The sequence below is a fragment of the Diabrotica virgifera genome, chromosome 1, assembly GCF_917563875.1.
Source record: "Diabrotica virgifera virgifera chromosome 1, PGI_DIABVI_V3a".
NCBI classification, from domain to species: domain Eukaryota; kingdom Metazoa; phylum Arthropoda; class Insecta; order Coleoptera; family Chrysomelidae; genus Diabrotica; species Diabrotica virgifera.
Genome location: NC_065443.1, coordinates 38,981,540 through 39,002,944, shown reverse-complemented (window position 1 = coordinate 39,002,944; position 21,405 = coordinate 38,981,540). Strand labels below are relative to the sequence as shown.

Here is a 21,405-nt window from a genome sequence, read left to right as displayed (position 1 = left end):
TCTAACCGTTTTATGGCATCTTCTGTCAGGCTCCCGCTTTCAACTCCGTAGAGGAGGACACTAAAGACGTAACATCTAAGAATTCTTATGCGTATATTTATACTTAAAGACAGGTTGCACAGAATTTTCCTAAGACTGTTTAAAGAGCTTCTGGCTTTTTGAATACGAGTTCCTATTTCGTAGCTATGATCCCAAGTATCCTTAATGTTGCAGCCGAGATAGCATATTTTCTGTACTCTCTCTAGGGGTGTATTGTTTACGGTAATTTGGGCGTTTATGTTGGTGTTTTTACTAATGATCATTATTTTTGTCTTCTTACAGTTTAGTTTTAGGCCGTATTTGTTACATGCTTCTACAACATTATCCTTATCCATGATCCTTTGAAGCCCCTGCGCACTATCTGCCAGCAATACTGTATCGTCTGCATATCTAATATTATTTATAAGTTGTCCATTTACTGCAATACCTTCTTCTGATTCGTCCAAGGCCTCTCTAAAGATGTTTTCAGAGTATATGTTAAATAATGCTGGTGACAGTATGCAACCCTGTCTAACTCATTTTTCGACTATGAAGATTTCGGACAGTTCATTTTCGAATCGAACTGTTGCTTTTTGTTGGAGATATACGTTTGAGACGAGTCTTATATCCTTACCATCGAGTCCTGATGTTTTTAGGATATCGGTTAGTTTTCCATGTGGGACTTTATCAAATGCCTTCTCGAAATCTATGAAACATGCATACACATCTCAGTTGACATCCCTGGCTCTCTGTATTAGAACTTGCAAGCTGAAAAGTGCTTCCCTCGTTCCGAGTCCTGCTCTGAATCCAAATTGAACTTCACTCAGCTGTTCTTCTAATTTGGTGTATATACGCGAGTGAATGATAGTAAGGAGTACTTTAAGTACATGGCTCATCAAACTAATTAATCTATGTTCTTCACATTTTCTAGCGTTGGCTTTTTTGGGAAGTGGAATCAATATCGATAGTAGCCAGTCTTTTTTGGTAAGTAACCAGTCTCGTATATGTTGTTGAATAACTTCGTAAGAGCTGTAATTTGGTGTGCCTCTAATAGCTTTAAAATTTCACCATGGACCTCGTCAGGTCCTGGTGACGTCCTTCACGTATTAGTGCAGCAATATTGTTCAAGAATAAGGGTATATTACCAATTTTGTGAGCCGCCCGCTTTCTCTGACGCACAGTCTATATTGCTTTTCTAATAATACTCTGTAATAAAAAAAGGCAGGCTCATTAGCAGAACCCAATTCAAAAGTATTTTGCACATCATATCTGAAATTTTATTTGGTTGAAACATCTCATTTTTGTTTGCAAAAAAATATATTAATTGGTCTGGACTAAATTGCAGTTCTGTTTATCTTAAAAGGGATATGTTAATATCAACATTCACAGTGTTGCCAAAGTGAATTTTGTTATTTTCGGTGTAAATTTTTCCATCGATCTCCAAGGGTACTATAAAATTAACATTTTTAAATAGAAAGATTTTGACTTTAAGCATTTTTGTTAGCAGTGTATGGATTGATCATGCGCAGTAAAGCAGTACAATAATCTGGTGTTAACCATACAAAACTACATGCTAGAACAAACATATTGATTTCCTGCGAATTAACCACAATTTTAGTTTCAAATATCTATATTTTGATATTTTGATTTCCACTTCGGGAATCGTTTCCAAAATACGTGAAAAATTAAATTGTTTTAAAACCGAAATAATTGGGGGCGGGGGGGACAGAGCCACATTTAAGGCAGTGGGGGACACTGGGCAGAATTGCTGTGGGGCCCTACCTCCTACCATTAAAAAATTGTTGTAACTATGGTATGCAGCCCAGTGGCGCCTCTAGAATTTTCCTTCGGGTTTGGCTTGGGCACCGAATTTTTTTTTGTGTTTGTAAAAGACAACTTAAATTTTCCTACTATTTTTTATATGCTCTGGAAGGGGTTTTGACCCCCAAAATTCCCCCTGGGTGCGCCAGTGATGCAGCCAGCTACAGGGTTTTCCCGTTTAGGAATACAGGGTGAGTCATGAGAAACTGTACATACTCCTACCTCGTATAGAGGCTCCTATGGGGAATAACATATGACCATTAAAAAGTGTCTGCTCCCATTGTTTAATAATATACAGGGTGAGTTTCGTATTTTGACAGAAATTTGTATTCGTCACAATTTTTGAACGGTCAGATCGATGTGTCTCTTATTTTGGTCAATCGTTACACTATTATCACTCAATCAACTGATTTATTCAAACTAGAAAAAATCAGGTCTGGCTTTAAAAAATTAGTTCGTTTGGGTCTTAGCAAAAATTTCACCCTGTATACGCTTTTTGAAAACTCTAATAGGAATTTTACAAATTAGACAAACAGGCAATTAAAATGGCATATTTATTTTTTCCCCACACGATTACTCAATTTTTAATAAAAAAATTAAATTTGACTATGAATTAAAAGTTAAAGTGAACCATAGATTTAAAAAAATTAACTTTTATTACAAAAATGAATTTTTTTAACAAATATTTAAAATATGTTACCACCCAATCAACTGATTTATTCAAACTAGGAAAAAATCAGGTCCGGCTTTAAAAAATTAGTTCGTTGGGTCTTAGAAAAAATTTCACCCTGTATACGCTTTTTGAAAACTCTAATATGAATTTTACAAATTAGACAAATAGGCAATTAAAATGGCATATTTTTTTTGCCCACATATGATTACTTAATTTTTTATATAAAAAAGAATGTGTGTGTACTTTGTACGCACGTAAGAAGTTATACTTATAACAGAATTAAACACACACAAACACATTGAAAAATGCCACAAATGCTTTCTGAACAATAATTTTTGGAAAAATTTTAATTAAATACGTATTTTCTTAAAAAGATATATATAATTATACTTGCAATCATAAAATGTATAAAAAAATATAAAAAATTAAAGTTTGTATTGGGGATTGAACCCACGTACATTGTGTTCAATTTCCAGCACCTTTAGATATCGGCTACCGGGACATATCGCACACCTAGTTCAATTGTGCCACAACTGCAAAAAATTCGAATTTTGTGTTAAGGCTTTAAAATATTACCTACATAATGCCCCCATCTTATGCAATACAGCCTTAACTTTAACTAAAATATTGTTTTGGATAAGTATAAAGTAAGTTACTTCGGTATTTCACTGTAGGGTTTTTGGAGGTTTTGAAAATGCAATATGGCCATAACTGGGAGATGTGGCGATAATATACACTGCCACAATACAACCGATGTAATTATTCAATACGGCCACAACTGCAAAAATCAATTGATTTTTTAATTATATTGCCGCCGTACCTCCTAGGTATCGTTTTATAAATTACTTTCTTCACAATTTTAATAAATTGTAATAAGATCCAGCGAATAACTGTATAATTTGCTACTTAAATTGTAATTTTGGAGCCAGTCATTCTCAAAATAAATTATTTACAGGGCATAACGCGTTTGCTACAGAACGTTTTGCTCATTTCTCGAGAATATTGTGTTTTGCACTTGTGGCACTATTGAACTAGGTGTGTGATATGCATCTTACTGGAATATAGAGCAACTGAACAACTTGACAGTTCCGAATTTAAGCACATTAATTTGATGTGTACGGAATTCAAATATTACAACACAACAAAACAGAGCAAGAAAACAATATTAGATGAATATTTTTAGAAATTTTATTGGTTAGGTAGGTTTATTTTACATTTTCCAAATAGGTTATGTAATATTTTATTGCGATACTGAAACATTTACAATCATTATTACGTACCTGTTGCTTTTAAAAACTATTTAAAAAGTCACTACAATTATAAACTTTTTTGTTTCTGTCCTCACAACAATAAAACTAATATATTATACATTTGTTTACCTCCATATTGAACAATTATTATTGACAGATCATTTTAACACCCAATCAGAGCCCGTATAATGACTAATACCATACTGTCGGTGTGCGCATGCGCGCAGATTAATATAAATAATCACCCTCAATCGCGCCTAAAGAAGTATAACTTCAAAAATCAAATTGTTGACTGTCAACATGCAAAACTCGCCCTGTATATTATTAAACAATAGGAGCAGACACTTTTTAATGGTCATTTGGTATTCCCCATACGGGCAACAATACATTGGCTTATAGGGCAGTCCTTACAGTAGGGATCCTGGCCTATACAGAAAAATGCAGGCGGGTGTGGGGTAATACTGCACTTTGGTTGCATTGGTGGTGTATTGGCTAAACGTGCAGGGCAGGGTATGGTGCTGATAGAAAAGGCATTCAGGCATCAAATATCCAAAAATCTTTTCAGGCCATAATAATGAAAAGACCTTCTCCAAACGCAATAAAAACTTATACTGAAATGATGGCATCTCCTGAGGTAAAATGTTCCGGAAGTAAAATGAACCTCCATTCGGATCTCCGGGTGAGGACTATCTCAGGGGGAACACCATTGCAGGTTAGAAAAATCAGGATAGGGTCTTGGAATCTTGGTAGTCTTACAGGTAAGAGTCTGGAGTTAGTGGATCCGCTCAAACGAAGAAGAGTTCAAATTGCTTGTATTCAAGAAACTAGGTGGAGAGGACAAAGGGCGAAAGAACTAGGTGATGGATATAAATTGTGGTATGTAGGGAGTAGTAACACTAGAAATGGAGTTGGTATAATTGCTGATAGTGAAATGAAAGTAACGTAGTAGAAGTTGTAAGAACGAGTGATAGAATGATGTCAGTGAAATTTGTAATTGATAAAGAGGTATTGAATGTTGTGTGTGTGTATGCTCCTCAAACAGGTCTGGGTGAGAATGAAAGAAGAGCTTTCTATGACCAATTAGGAGACGTACTGAGTGATATTCCAGCAGAGGAGAAAGTTATAATAGGAGGTGATTTCAATGCACATGTGGGCCAAGCCAAGACAGGATATGAAACAATACATGGGGGATTAGGCTTTGGAACTAGAAATGAAGCTGGAGATGACATGCTAGAATTAGCAACAGCATTAGATATGGCGATTGTTAACACATTCTTTAAAAAGAGAGAAACTCAACTTATTACCTACAAAAGTGGACAACATCAATCCCAAATAGACTACTTCATGATAAGGAAAGAAGACATACGTGAATGCAAGGACTGCAAGGTAATAGTTAGTGAGACAGTAAGCCAACAACATAAGCTGCTTGTTCTGGACATCGAAGTAAAAAGCGAAACTAAAAAAAATATCGGAGAGGACCACAAAAAATCAAGTGGTGGAAGCTAAAAGATGAGAAGGAAGGTCTATTCAGGGAAAGAATAGTAGCAAAAATATGTTGGAACATGAAAGGAAGCCCTAACACAATTTGGAGAAAAATGGCCAATATTATTAGAGAGACGGCTATTGAAATACTTGGGAAAACGTCAGGAAAGAAGTTTCAGGATAAAGAGACTTGGTGGTGGTCAAATGAAGTACAAGGAAAAATAAAAGAGAAGAGAAAATTATTAAAAAGTGGCAGGAAACCAGATCGGACATAGATCTTCAAAATTGTATGGTCGCCAAAAATGAAGCGAAAGTAGCAGTAGCAAAAGCTAAAGCAGAAACGTATTCAAACCTATACGATCAACTTGATACCAGGGAAGGCGAAGCAAAGATATATAAAATAGCCAAACAGAGAGCAAAGAAAGCAAGAGATTTTAATCAGATTAGATGTATCCGAGATGAAAATAATAAAATACTAATTCACGAAAAGGATGTCAAAAAGAGATGGAGAAAGTATTTTGACAGTTTATTAAATGAAGAATTTGACAGACAGCCTGTGGAGTTAACGGAGACAGTAACAGCAATGGTTACCAGAATAACAAACGAGGAAGTGGTTCAAGCGCTTCAAAAAATAAAGAAAGGAAAAGCAGTCGGACCAGATGATATTCCTGGGGAAGTATGGAGAGCATTGGGAGAGACAGGAATAAGTTGGCTAGCAGGTCTATTTAATAGAAATATTTAAATTGGACAAATGCCAGACGAATGGAGAAGCAGTATATTAGTACCTGTGTACAAAAACAAGGGAGACATACAACAATGCACAAACTACAGGGCTATAAAACTACTTAGCCACACCATGAAAATATGGGAGAGAGTAATTGATAGACGGATACGTGAAGAAACCGAAATATCTGATAATCAATTTGGCTTTATGCAGGGCAGATCAACAACAGATGCAATTTTCATTGTAAGGCAACTGATGGAAAAATACAGGAATAAAGAGACCAATGCTCATATGGTATTCATTGATCTTGAGAAAGCATATGATAGAGTTCCTCGAGAGATTCTGTGGTGGGCACTCAATAAGAAAGGAGTCCCTGGCGAATATGTAAAGATTGTGAGAGATATGTATGAGGGAGTAACGACTAGTGTTAGAACAGGTGTGGGAGAGACTGATAAATTTCAGGTGAAAGTAGGATTGCACCAAGGCTCGGTGCTTAGTCCTTATTTATTCTCATTAGTTTTGGACCAGATAACAGCGAAACTACAGGGTAGTATTCCATGGTGCCTAATGTATGCTGATGATGTAGTGTTAATAGGAAATAGTGAAAGAGACTTAGAACAAAAACTGGAACAGTGGAGACAAGCTCTGGAGGAAAAAGGTTTAAAACTTAGTAGGACAAAAACAGAGTATTTGGAATGTTCATTTAAAGATGGAGTTACTACAAATAAAATGGTATCTTTGGATGGTGAAATGATTGTGAAAAGCAATAGTTTTAAGTACCTAGGATCGGTATTACAAAGTAATGGAGAAATAGATGGAGATGCATGCAGTAGAATTAGGGCTGGATGGATGAAGTGGAAAGAAGCGAGTGGTGTGTTGTGTGACAGAAAAATTCCAATGAAGCTGAAGGGAAAATTCTATAAAACAGCCATAAGACCGGCTATGATGCACGGAACTGAATGTTGGGCAGTGAAAAAGAAAGAGGAACAACGAATGCATGTGGCGGAAATGAGAATGCTTAGATGGATGAGTGGAGTGACAAAGAAGGATAAAATTAGAAATGAGTATATTAGGGGAAGTCTAGATATGGCACCAATTGATGCCAAAATGAGAGAGCATAGGTTAAGATGGTTTGGTCATGTTCAACGTCGAGACGTTAATCACCCAATACGAAGAATAGCTGAAGTGCAGATTCCTGGAAGGAGTAGGAGAGGAAGACCAAAGAAGACCTGGGGGGAGGCGATAAGGCAGGACATGTTGGTAAAGGGGATTAACATTGATATGACCCAAGATAGAATTGTGTGGAGAAATGCAATTAGGGAAGCCGACCCCGCATAGGGATAAGGCAAAGAGAATGATGATTTGGTATTCCCCATAGGGGCCTCTATACGAGGTAGGAGTATGTACAGTTCCTCATGACACCCTGTATAAAAAAAATGTTGATCTACTTTTATAAATATATTTTTAAATAATAAAAAATACAAGAGCTGTATTGTATTACAGTAAAATATTAAAAATAAACATAGTAAAGTGTCTGGTTACGTCCAGGGTGAAAGAATTGAAAAAAAAAACAACATATTTTTACATAAAAACCAGGAAAAACACAACTTTTGGTAAACCGATTCTTCCGGTTCAAGACCTCGATCTTATACATCAAAAAAAGAACCGATATACCAAATTTGGTTGAAATCTGACGTCTCGTTCAAAAGTTATCGTGCTATTAGTCACATATGTATAGTCGCCATTTTGAATGCCCGCCATTTTTGTAAAAGGCAAAATCTGAGATGGCCTCATATCTAAATTTGAACCTTTATATGTGTAGTATATGTCGTCCAAATTATATGCTTCTGTCATTAATTAATTACATTAATCAATAATGTAAAAATCAAAAATTGGAATGAATAGATTCACATGCAGAAAGTCTCTAACTTAAAGGCGAAATAAAGTGAACTATTTCGAAGTGAAAAATTTTTGAGTCCTAAATTTCTCGATGTTGCCTTTTCGCATTTCAGTCTCTGAAATATTCCTTAAAAGAATATAAATTCTTTAAAGTGGTCTAAGTGGCGCCACTCCTGAATTAAGGTCAATATTTGGATCTTGGAGAATAGAACTTTTGCTGTTTGTCCTCTTTAAGAGGATCGGTACGTATTTTCGGCTGCAATGCTATTCAAATGGGGATTCATTTTTTTCGAATCCTGAGAAAACTAATAAGTATTTTTGAAAAATGTAAACGCAGAATGAAAGATCACGTTATTAGCGAGGGCCGAAAGTCCCTGAGAACTTCTATAATGTTTATTTTAATAAGTTACAGGGGTGAAAAACTAAGAGAAAATTTAGTGTGATTTTTAATTTCAAATATATCATTCAAAATAAACTTTTTATTTATTCTAAGGGACTTTCGGCCCTCGGCAATAATTTAGTCTTTCATTCTGCGTTTAAATTTTTCAAAAATATTTATTGGTTTTTTCAGGATTCGAAAAAAATAAACACAATGCCGTAGTAATATTTTCCAAATCTATCTTTGTCTTACAACGCACTCAGCCGAATATAATATTGTCAGCATATATTGTCAGTCAGACACTGACAATCAGTGACAATTTTAAATATTTGACATTGCATCGGGAATACGTTGAGTTATTGATTAAATATTATTGATATATAATGTATTTGATAAATAATTGATTTAAGACGTGAACTTAATAAAAAGTTATTTATTGTGTATTATTTGTGGAAGATCCAAGCAGAGAATACATCAGGATAATATATTCTGTGATCCAAGTATTTTGTTGTTAAAGATGTTCAAAATTGTAAGCGTTCCATAACAATATATTATTAAAAAATCACTTTAACACTTTTTCTCTTTTTTCGATTGAGTATTAGTCTTTGTTGTACAAATAAATTATTACAATCACTGAATACATAGTGAAAAAATTATCACATTTATTAACTGAATTAATAATTTGCAATTATAAAAATAACAGTTATCCAAGAACATTCAAAACCCATCTCTTTAAATTAATGATGACATTTTCAAGTAGAATGACATTCTAGTAATGTTTACATATCCATACCAGTGTGAATTTTACTACACGTAATTTGCCGTGTAAAGACAGAAAAAGTAGGGATACACGTAAAATATTTGCGAATTATGTACCCATAGCCTTAAGGCTTTTGCTTTTCATTCCAAAATATTGCAAATATTCCTGTTTCCAGTAAACACATTCGAATATACAAACCATTTGCATGGCTACGAGTTTCAAATTGTTGCTCATCGTCTTATGAAATTTTGGATAATGCTCCTTTAATCTGATTATAACCTTTTAGTTCTTTTTGGCGTCATTTCTGGATGTCCGTCTAGTAGTATTTACTCTTAGGAACAATAATATTTCTGCCACGTTCGGCGTTGCTCTCGCTTAAAGACACTTTTAAACATTCGATTAACAAGCTGTATCTATATATGTAGAGGAAAAATACATAATAGTTCATATAGTCCCTCCAAAAAATCAAAAAATGTTATGGCAGCAGAACAACACTCAGCTGCAACTTTTGCAACTAAATTTATGTTATCTAATTCCAGCCTGAACACCATTGTATTTTTCACCCATAACTGACGCATTGTCGTAGGACTGTCCCTACAGTTTTTCAAATCGATATCATCTTCTTGCAAGAATGTCATTAGAGAATTAAATATATCTTCTGCTTTATGATGACCGTGATTTGGCAAAGACACATTTTCAACAGGAGAGAAACCTTCCATGTATCGAAATATCACAGTTAATTTATTGACAATAATTATTCCATGTGAATAATGTGCTGATTTTTTCAAGTTTGGGACTTTGTGGGGGCCCCGGGCAGCTGTTCAGCCTGCCCCCTTAAATCCGGCCCTGGGGGAGACCGTTTCGGATAATAAGTTCGGTTAAAAATAACATTGTTTTTTGTATTCTTCTTGTTTCAAATTACACAGTATTGGAGAGATATCGCTGCAAAACATCGTTGTCAAAGGAACATACCTACAACAGAAAATAGTAGATTTAGAACAAAAAAAAACACTCTAAACATGTAACATGTTCATTTTCCTTCATTTTATTGCTTTTTTTAAATTTACTTTTTTTGACGAAAGTATTAAAACTGTCAGTCATTTCGGTTAACGGGGGTTTTACTGTACCATAAGAAAATCGCTTCAAAACAATAGGACGATTATACGTCAGAACGTTTTTAGATCGCTTTTTCGGCTCATTTTCAAAGTTCGTTTACTACATCATTCATAGAGAAGGAACTATCACTTTTCTCCATCAAAAGATAAACGGCAATCCCTGTAGAAATAATACTGAAGTTCTCTTTGAACAATAACAGCACTAGTTCAGATGCACCGAAATGGAACATGGAAAAAGAAGACGAAACGATAAGATGCACTGACGAAAAAATGCCTAATAATAACTGAATATTAAAACCCACCAAATTTCGTTTGCATATCTGAACCGGTTTTGGAGCAATAAATAAATCGTCATCAGTTTTTAAGAAAAATTTCAACACCCCGTATCTCGGAAACGAAGCATTTGCGGACATACGTTTATAAAGCAACCTGCCATTTTGTTTTTCATGCAGAATTATCCCTTAAAATTTGTGGCACACCCTGTATTGATGAAAAACATGGCTAGTTGTTAAAATACCTAACTTTTTTATTATTCAACATACCTACGCTTTAAATAAAAAACAGAATGATATAAAGATTATTTACTTTTATTACTTTTTCTCCCTGTTTTGTAGTTTATACTTTAATTGTAACTTGCAATACAAACACACTTTTATGAATTTGTTTATATTTTAGGTTTGCTCCAGAGAGATAATAGGATTGAAACTATGAAGACATTTCCTAACCATTCATGCTATGAAGAACGTGTGAGTGAACAAGCTGTAGAAACAACATTAAACAAGTGTGAAATTTGTCTTAAGCAGTTTACTTTGGCATATTATTTGAAAAAGCATTTGAGAATACACACTGTGGAAAAACCTCATGAATGTGAAGTTTGCCATAAGCAGTTTACATTAGCCAACTATTTGAAAAATCATATGAAAATACACACTGGGGAAAAACCTCATACGTGTGAAATTTGTTTTAAGCGGTTCACGGTAGCAGATACTTTGAAAACGCATTTGAGAACACATACTGGAGAAAAACCTTATCAGTGTGAAATTTGTCTCAAGCAATTTACCGTAGTAAATAATTTGAAAATGCATCTGAGAATACACACTGGAGAAAAACCTCATGAGTGTGAAATTTGTCTTAGGCAGTTTACTTTAACTTCTGATTTAAAAAAGCATTTGAGAACGCACACTGGGGAAAAACCTTATCAGTGTAAAATCTGCTTTAAGCGGTTAACTGCAGCAGCTAGTTTGAAAACGCATTTGAGAATACATACTGGAGAAAAACCTCACAAGTGCGAAATTTGTCTTAAGCAGTTTACTGTAGTAAATAATTTGAAAATTCATTTGAGAACACACGCTCAGGAAAAACCTTATAAGTGTGAAATTTGTCTTAAGCAATTTACTTTAGCCTATGCTTTAAAAAAGCATTTGAGAACGCACACTGGGGAAAAACCTTATAAGTGCGAAATTTGTCTTAAGCAGTTCACTTTAGCCCATGATTTAAAAAAGCATTTGAGAATACATACTGGGGAAAAACCTTATAAGTGTGAAACTTGTCTCAAGCAGTTTACTAGAGCAGGTGATTTAAAAAAGCATTTAAGAATACACACTGGAGAAAAGCCTTATAATTGTGAAATTTGTCTCATGCATTTTTCTCAGCAAAGCCATTTGAAAACGCACATAAAAGTACACACTAGAGAAAAACCTTATACGTGTAAAATTTGTTTCAAGCAATTTACTGCAGCAGCTAATTTGAAAAAGCATTTCAGGGTACACACTGGGGAAAAGCCTTATAAATGTGAAATTTGTCTTAAGCAGTTTTCCGAACAAAGTAATTTGAAAAAACATATAAAAATACACAATGGGGAAAAACCTTGAGTGTGAAGTTCGTCTTAAGCAATTTACTTTAACCTATGCTTTAAAAAGCATTTGAGAACACACAGTGGCGAAAAACTTTATCAAGTGTGAAATTGGTCTTAAGCAGTTTACTGTACTAAAAAAATTGAAAATGTATTTGAAAACACACACTAGGGAAAAACCTTATGAGTGTAAAATCTCTTTTAAGCGGCTTATACTGCAGCAGCTAGTTTGAAAACCCGTTTGAGAACACATCCTGGAGAAAAACCTTACCAGTGTGAAAGAACCCCGCAACACTCCGTATGGAAAAGTGGCCCCGGTGAAATTTAATGAAAGTTCGGTCAAATATAGTCCTCAATATGTAGATTAAAAAAGTCCATAGGTCTGAAAAACTATTATTCTGAAGCTACAGGCGGGCCTGCAAGGGATGCCTTGCAGGCGGGCGCCCCTGTTTGGGGGGCGCCAGAATGAACATTTTTTTCTGCTGGTATTATGTAAAATACTAAAATAAAAAAAATTCATTTTTTTTAAATGTTGTTTAATTTCGGCATAATACCCTAATCTGTGTTTGTTAGTTTTGCATATCAAATAATATATACAAAAATAGGCAACGCCGCATAGAATTCTTACCATGTAGTAATATAATTTATTGGTCAAAGATATCATATTTCAACCAAACAACTTTGCTATGAGAATGCTTTGTTTATGTTCTTCAAATTTCTTGCAAGTTGTTGGTGTTGTATTATTAGTTATGAGAGGTAATGAATAATTTCTAGTAAAGTAAACAAGATTGTGATATTGTTTTCTTGCCGCCCGCGCCTGTCTAATGTAATGTACCTATTAGTAGGTATCAAGTTAAGTATTAATCCCATAAAATCATAATATTTAAAATAAATATTTTACTTTAAATCTAGTTTAGAGCTCTTTAGATTTAGTATTATTTCATGTGATTATATAATACATAATAGTTTGTAAGTTGTACTCTGCAGTTAAAGAATCTATTAGTATTCGATTAATATAAAATTATATTTGTTAAGTACTCAGTAGGTACCTACATACTATTATTAATCTACGCTTAAGTTATTATTTTTATTTAGTTAAATAAAAATGGATTAAAAAAATTATCTAGGAATCTAGGTGTAACGTCCCTGGTTTTACGGCCGTCAGCCTGGTGCCTGTATTGTTGGTCGCGGTAACAGATTCTTTCCGTGTAAAAGGAGGTGTTTTTCGTCGGCGGCTGAGAATGGAAATGTTTATGACACGCGATAGGAGCAGGTGCATTTTGGAGGATAGTAAAAGGGATTTATGATTTCGTTTGTTGGGTGTTGAAAGAGACGAGAGAAAAACAGATTCGAGGATTTTATGGGAGTGTTATTTTGTTCTTTGGGGAGTGCGCTGCGAAGAACGGTCAAAATAAAAGACGATTGGAATGTTTTGTTTTGCTCGGCGTGTGTGTAAGCGAACGAAGGGTAATTTTTTTTCTTGTTACGGATTAATTCCTTGAGGAAAGGGGTGCGATCGGAACTACTAGTGATCGGCGGAAAAAAATACGAATTCGCGTAATACCGTACTAACTATGTCCGAAGTTGTCGTCTAGAGTGTAGACTTGGAACACTAAATGGCGGATTAGCTGGGACCCGGGAGCAGTAAGACAGTGGCGGATACTAGAGGTGGTGTCTCATCGCCATCGCAGAGGACGTCAACCAGTTCGTGTGTTTGCTGAGACTTCGGAAGTCGTAGATTTAAGGTAATTGACTTTTCTTATTTCTTAGTAGGACCTTAGAACATTATAGACGGTTCGATACAATGGTGGCAGCGGTGGGATAGATTAGTTATTAGTTGTCGTGGACATTGGGCTGTCTACTCGGGGTATAGGTGTGACGAGAATCAAGCGAAAGGCACGGTGCCGACGGGTGTAAGACTGGGGTTTTGTTTTGCCTCTAAAAACCATGGCGGAAGTTGGTGACGAGGTAGATAGATTGAAACAAGAGTTAGAAAAGGCGAGAGAGGAAGTATGCAAGTTACAAGATGAGAGACAGAGAGTCGCCCAAAATGAACTAAACTATTTGAGAAAGGAGATGGAAGAACTGAGAATGGCCGGAAGTAGGAGGGCGGAAATGATAGGTGCTAGAGAGGTAAAAGAATGGTGTGGAAGCGAAGGAGAGATGGGTGTAGAGGAGTTTGTTGAGAGAGTAGAGATGTTGCAGCAAATTAATGGGTGGACTGAGCAGAACACAGCTGATTTGGTGAGACGAAGGATGATTGGCGAGGCGGCGGAATTTTTGCGAAATGCGACGAGTGAGAAGCAAGAGGGATGGACATGGAAGGAGATAAAAGGACTGCTATTGCAGCGGTTTGGGGTGAAGAAAGACAGAGTGGATGAAATGGTGAAACTAATGAACATCCGACGGAAGGAGGGGGAAAATTATCGGAGATTCGCTGATAGGTGTAGGACAGCGGCGCGCTATGTTGTGAAAGAATATGAGAAAGAAGAGGAAAAGAAAGTAGCGAATGAGATTCGAGAGGAAATGATCTTGGGAGTATTCATGGAGGGTTTAAATAGCGAGGTACGACGTGTGGTGAAGGCTAGGAAGGGAGTAAATACCCTGACGGCAGTATTAGATATGTTGAAGGACATAGGAGAGGAAGGTGACCGGAAAAGAGTAAGGAAGGTGAGGAAGGAACTAGAGGAAGAAGAAGCAAACAGCAGCGATTCTGAGAAGAGCTTTGCGACGGTAGCAAGCAATAGCAGCGAGCGAAGAGGAATTCGGCGGATAGAAGGTGAGAAGAAGGAAGGATTTGTAAAGATGGACCGTGCAGAGGTTATAGTAGCGGCCGGAAGTAAATGGCATGATAGGGCGAATCCGGCTGGAGAAGTGCAAGGAGAGCGGCAGAGATCACTGCGCAGGGTACCGTATACCCCATGTAGGAGGTGTGGACAGGTTGGTCACTGGACACGGGAGTGCACGATACATCTGGGCAACCAGAAGAGTGGGGATTCACGTTGGAAACCGGAAGAACGAACACGGTTGGGGAAAAGGGCGAGCAACGAAGAATGCTTTCAGTGTGGGCGACCGGGCCATTTTATAAACACATGTCCACAGACCATATGCGATAATTGTGGATATGGCAGTCACGTGTGGAGACAGTGCCAAAATACTGGAACATCCGCGAGGAGGGGTTCATTTTCGCGGCGACAACGGTCATGGGAATCAGATAAGTCAGACAGGGAGGTGGAAGATTATGCGAGCCTAGCCGGAAGACGGGCTGAAAGCCGTAGCGTTTCCCCAAACTAGGTGGCCCTCCAGGTTCCCCTAGCTTGGAGATGGCCCAGAAAACTGGAGGGGGATATATTGGGAAAGCGACCGTAACCGCAGGGGGAGTAACATCCTTGATAATTACGGCCGATTTTCAAGGGGCTAATAGAAAAGTTTTAGTGGATACGGGAGCCGATGTAACCTTACTGCGAGAAGCTGTGGAGGGTGTACCAGTCATCACCGGCCGAAGCGAGACCATTACGGGGGTGACGGGGGTATGTCAACGCATCCAGGGTAAGCAGAAGCTAAACGTAACCATCGGTGATACCGCAGCCATACATGAGGTATGGATAGTCGATGTGGACTGTGGAGCTGAAGGTATATTGGGACTCGATCTGATGAAACGACTTGGACTGGTAATCGACGTTAATAGAAATGAATTGCGGACGAAGCAGGCCATGATACCTGTTATACGGAAAGTCACTCACGAGATACTGGGAGATAAAAGGAGAAAAGTAACATTTGATTTACAGCGAAACGAAATCAAGGAGTATCATGTGGAGACAACAATGAAAAAGCTAGGAAATAGCGGTAGTGGGGTTAACCGTAAGGAAACTTCTGCTCGGCGAACATTAGTGATCGCAGCGGATAGTCATGGACGCTTTCTGAAACCACTTCTTCAGCGATGGATTGGAGATGAATGGGAAATCGAGGAAATGGTTTGGCCAGGTCATGGCACTGTAGATATTATTAATGGGGTACAGCAACGGACGAGTACACTTGGAACTAATGATTGTCTCGTTTTGCTAACGGGCACCAACGATATTCGGCGGAAACAACAAGAGCAAGCAAATGATGCAAGAGCGAGGTTATTTGTGAAGACAGAAAAACCTAAGATTATTCTCTGCAATCTACCAAAACGATTCGACGTAGTATCAAGTTCTACTGTTGTTGAAGACGTCCGTCAACATAATTTGGACTTGTTAATGGTGATGCAGATACATATGAATGTAGATCTGGTCGATATATACAGCGGCACAAGGAGAAGCGATTATACCAAGCAGGGATTCCATTTTAACCTTAAGGGAAAGATTAAGTTAGCAGAAAGGATTCGAGAGGTCTTGCAACCCGACAAGAGATGCTGTGAGATGCAAGCATTGACAGAATATGTAATGCGGGATAAATATTGGGAAGTAATCAAAGAAGTGATGGAAGAAAATGCACAGCAGCGTACAGCGAGCAAAAGCAAAACGAATAGGGAGCGAAAGAAAACGATAAAGCGTACATCTGATGAAAGTGGGATACGTGGTGGAATAGAATTGAAGAATCGCTTTAAGTTATTTGAGGCAGAGGAGGAAAATATCCCCATTATTTTGCACCAAAGCGAAGAGCATAGAGAGAACCAGAAGAAACATGTCGAGTTTATACGGGATTATTTCAAAAAAATACGTTCTCACCTAAACAACGAGCATAGAAAGAACCAAAAGAAACATGTCGCGTTTGTACGGGAATATTTCAAAGAAACAAGGAAAAATGGAAGGAGCAAGGGAGACGAATTTGTGTGTTTGCAGAGGATTCAGATTCAGGGAGATCATATGGATGAAGGAGAGTATTTTAAAGTAATAGATGGCGAGATTCAGCGGGCACCAAAGGATCGGCGAATAAGAGCAATTTGCGGCGGAGTCTGTCAGAAAAATTGGGAGCCAGCTGAAGTGGTACTAAAAAGTAGGGCCCACCTGCCAGCCTGGAGCGAAACTATACTAAAAGCCAAAATTAGAGGAACGAACCAACCGGAGGAAATAATTGTCGAGCAGTTTGGACACCTACCATCAGGTGTTAGAGTGAACCGAGTGATGGCAACGCGAATGGGAGATAATGTATGGGTGAAGTTCATAAATTGTAACCAGGAACCCGTGGAGCTAAGTTCGGGAAGAGTCGTAGGAAAGACGGCAATAATCGCTCGAGATAATACGAAGATGGTGAGACAGGTGAGAGCTGAATCTCAAGGGTCCGACTTCACAGAGGAAATTCACAAGAAGTTGGCCCACTTGTCAGTGGGGCAGGAAAAAAATATAGGGGAGATATTGCTTGAATACCGCGATGTGATGGATGCAGAGACGGAGGGGGAATTCTCATGTACTAATCAGGTGCAACATTAGATCGTCACGGGGGATGCTGCCCCGATAGCTAAATCGGCTTATAGAGTACCTTTCCGTTTGCAGGACGAGATGAGACGGCAAATACAGGATCTTCTGGACAAGGGTATAATTGCACCGTCGACTTCACCGTGGGCAGCGCCAGTGGTGTTGGTAAAGAAAAAGGCTATGGAGGGGGAGGAGGCAAAGTACAGGTTTTGTACTGATTTTAGGGGGTTGAACGCGGTGACAAGGGCGGACACCTATCCCCTTCCCAACATAAATGAAACATTGGATCGGTTGGGAAAATGCAAGTGGTACACGACCATTGATTTAGCCAGCGGGTACCATCAGATTGAGATCAGACCAGAGGACCGAGAGAAGACTGGGTTCAATACGATTGATGGACACTATGAATATAACCGGATGGCGTTTGGACTGTCAGGAGCACCAGCAACGTTCCAGAGATTCATTGACGCGGTACTAATGGGAATAAAGGGGACGGAGTGCTATGTTTACTTGGACGACGTAGTGATCTTTGCAGCGGATGAGACGGAACACAATAGGCGGTTGCGAAATGTTTTACAGCGGCTACGTGAAGTAGGTGTTAAAGCGAACCTTAAGAAATGTCAGTTCATGATGAGTGAACTAATATATTTGGGTCATTTAGTCACCAGCGCAGGTGTAAAACCTGACCCACAGAAGGTTGTAGCAATACGCACATATCCGCGGCCGAAGACTGTGCGAGAAGTACGCGCCTTTCTGGGGTTGACGGGATATTATCGGCGATTCATAAAAGGGTATGCGGAAATAGCTAAGCCGCTAACAGAACTAATAAAAGTGGAAACTACGTTTGAGTGGACCCCAACTAGAGTGGAAGCGTTCGACCGACTAAGAGAGAGTTTGTCGAAACACCCCGTATTGCGCTATCCAGATTTTGAACTGCCATTCATTCTAGCGACTGATGCGTCGGGACTAGCTTTGGGTGCGGTTTTGTCACAGCGACTTGAAGGAGAAGAGCATCCGATAGCCTACGCTTCAAGGCAACTCAACACGGCGGAAAGAAACTACTCGGTAACGGAGAAGGAACTTTTAGCGATGGTTTGGGGAATCGGTCAGTTTAGGTGCTACTTATACGGGCGGAGGTTTAGCGTAATCACCGATCATGCGCCGTTACGTTGGACGTTGCAGGTGAAAGATCCGTCGTCTAGACTAGCGAGATGGCAAATGAAACTGGCCGAGTACGAGTATGAGGTAGTGTATAAGCCGGGAAAGAGACACGTAAACGCGGACGCTTTAAGTAGAGCCGTAGCAAATGTTAGGCGCGATGAAGATTACTCAATAGATCGGGAGTGGATCAAAAGAACTCAAGAGTCCGATAACGAGTGCCAGCGCTATGTCAACAGTGGTAGCGAGGAATATCGAAAGGATTTGGACGGCGTACTATACAAAGTGACGGGCGGTAGGTGGCGAGTCGTAGTACCCGTAAAAATGAGAAATCGGGTGTTGAAGCGGACACATGATGAACCGAGTGCGGGACATTGTGGGGTACAGCGGTCACTTCAGCGGGCGGAGTCGCAGTTTTACTGGGAAACCATGCAAAAGGACGTAAGAAAGCATGTTGAGGACTGTAGAGAATGTGGACGGACGAAAAGTGTAAATAGGGTGCCCATTTGTGAACCATACCATACGTCTAGACCTCTCGAAATGGTAGGAATGGATATAGTGGGTCCTTTGCCACAAACGCAGAGAGGTAATAAATATCTCTTGACGTACGTAGACCACTTTACGCGATATGCTGAGGCGATACCCATAAAAGACTTATCGGCCGAAACTGTGGCGCGTGTTTTTGTGAACGAGGTCGTCCTTCGGCATGGAGCGCCGGAGCGGTTACTGACGGATCAAGGGACAAATTTTGTTTCGGAGCTAATGAAAGAAGTTTGTAGACTATTGGGAATCAAGAAGATTCAAACCACGGCGTATCGGCCCCAAGTAAATGGACGGGTGGAGCGATTGCACCGAACACTTATTGGAATGGTGAAGCATTATGTGAACAGTAAGGCACGGGACTGGGACGAACATATAGGACTGGCGCTAATGGCTTACCGGAGTGCGAAACATAATGCTACGGGGTTCACCCCAAATTGGTTAACCTTTGGGAGGGAAGTACATATTCCTTTTGACTGTGACGTGGGACCGAGAATAGATGACCGAGGAGAGTTAAGCTACCCAGCGGAACTGCGAAGGCGACTGGACGAGGCTTATATATTAGCAGCAGAACAAGCGCGGAAACTAGAACAAACTAATGCCGAGAGAATGAATCGGGGAAGGCACGAGAGAAATTTAAAGGAGGGTGATTATGTATATATTCAAAATCCGATCGTGCCCAGCGGAGTCAGTAAGAAGTTTTTCAAACCATGGAGTGGGCCATACAAAATCATAGAAAAACGCGGGGCTGTGAACTACGTGGTAGATAAGGGCGACGGTAAGACCCAAACTTACCACATAGATCGGCTAAAATATTATAAAGCCTGGGAAGATCCAGACGTATCGGAAGAACAAATCGGCAACCAAGCAAAACCTACGTTATCCCTTCCGCGAATAATAGAAGATGGAGTAGAGGAGAGACCCAGGATGACCGACGACGAGGGAAGCGACGAGGAAGGAGAGATTGTATGGGGTTATGCAAGAGAGCCAGAGGTTGACGACGATGACTTAGGGGGTACGGCAGATATTGGAGACGTTCCGGACGAATCGAGAGTGATAGCCCCAAGAACGAGAAGGCCTCCACAGCGATACACTCCAACCTCCGATGGAATTGGCGAGAGTGAGTTCTGGACAGATGACTCCGGTCTCAGTGAAGAACTGCGGGACTTGCAGCAGCTTGCGGACACCAGCAGTGAAGAAGAGCAGATGGTAGCGGCAGAAGTAGGGGAAAGTTCGGGTGACGAGGAAATCCTAGACATAATTAACGAAGCAACCGTGGAGGAACCTGGGTTATCAAGAGGAGGCCGGCCTCAGCGAGAGAGGCGAAAACCCCTTAGATATCGTATAGAGGATTGAAAAGGATTGCCCTTGGGGCAATCTTTTTATGTGGAGGGGAGTGATGTAACGTCCCTGGTTTTACGGCCGTCAGCCTGGTGCCTGTATTGTTGGTCGCGGTAACAGATTCTTTCCGTGTAAAAGGAGGTGTTTTTCGTCGGCGGCTGAGAATGGAAATGTTTATGACACGCGATAGGAGCAGGTGCATTTTGGAGGATAGTAAAAGGGATTTATGATTTCGTTTGTTGGGTGTTGAAACTTCTAAGAGACGAGAGAAAAACAGATTCGAGGATTTTATGGGAGTGTTATTTTGTTCTTTGGGGAGTGCGCTGCGAAGAACGGTCAAAATAAAAGACGATTGGAATGTTTTGTTTTGCTCGGCGTGTGTGTAAGCGAACGAAGGGTAATTTTTTTTCTTGTTACGGATTAATTCCTTGAGGAAAGGGGTGCGATCGGAACTACTAGTGATCGGCGGAAAAAAATACGAATTCGCGTAATACCGTACTAACTATGTCCGAAGTTGTCGTCTAGAGTGTAGACTTGGAACACTAAATGGCGGATTAGCTGGGACCCGGGAGCAGTAAGACAGTGGCGGATACTAGAGGTGGTGTCTCATCGCCATCGCAGAGGACGTCAACCAGTTCGTGTGTTTGCTGAGACTTCGGAAGTCGTAGATTTAAGGTAATTGACTTTTCTTATTTCTTAGTAGGACCTTAGAACATTATAGACGGTTCGATACACTAGGGCACAAATCGAAAAAGAAAAAGCCGAAAAAGAAAAAATGACACAAAAAAAAACAATATCAGTTCTCTTACGCCCGGTTCATAATCAATTTAAAGTGAACATTAACTAAAGTTCACTTTACAGTTGACATTTACCCATATGAATTGCATTGATAAAGGTACCAACTAAAAATTTAAAGTCCACTTTAACTGATTATGAAACCGACCGTTAGCCAATTTCTTAAAAAAGTTAAAGTGAAGTTGTTGTGTCAGATGAT

The 21,405-nt window shown here is 39.0% G+C and overlaps 1 protein-coding gene across 1 annotated transcript in view; it reads left to right on the top strand.

Annotated features, from left to right (window-relative positions):
- The window catches only part of LOC114335949 (zinc finger protein 239-like), a 39,353-nt gene extending 26,901 nt beyond the window's left edge, over nt 1-12,452 (top strand). Inside the window, exon 3 of the mRNA XM_050650461.1 lies at nt 10,797-12,452. Within this exon, the coding sequence (XP_050506418.1) occupies nt 10,797-11,992 (1,196 nt within the window). The 3' untranslated portion in view covers nt 11,993-12,452. The remainder of the gene's footprint in view (nt 1-10,796) is intronic.
- The last annotated feature ends 8,953 nt before the right edge of the window (nt 12,453-21,405 follow it).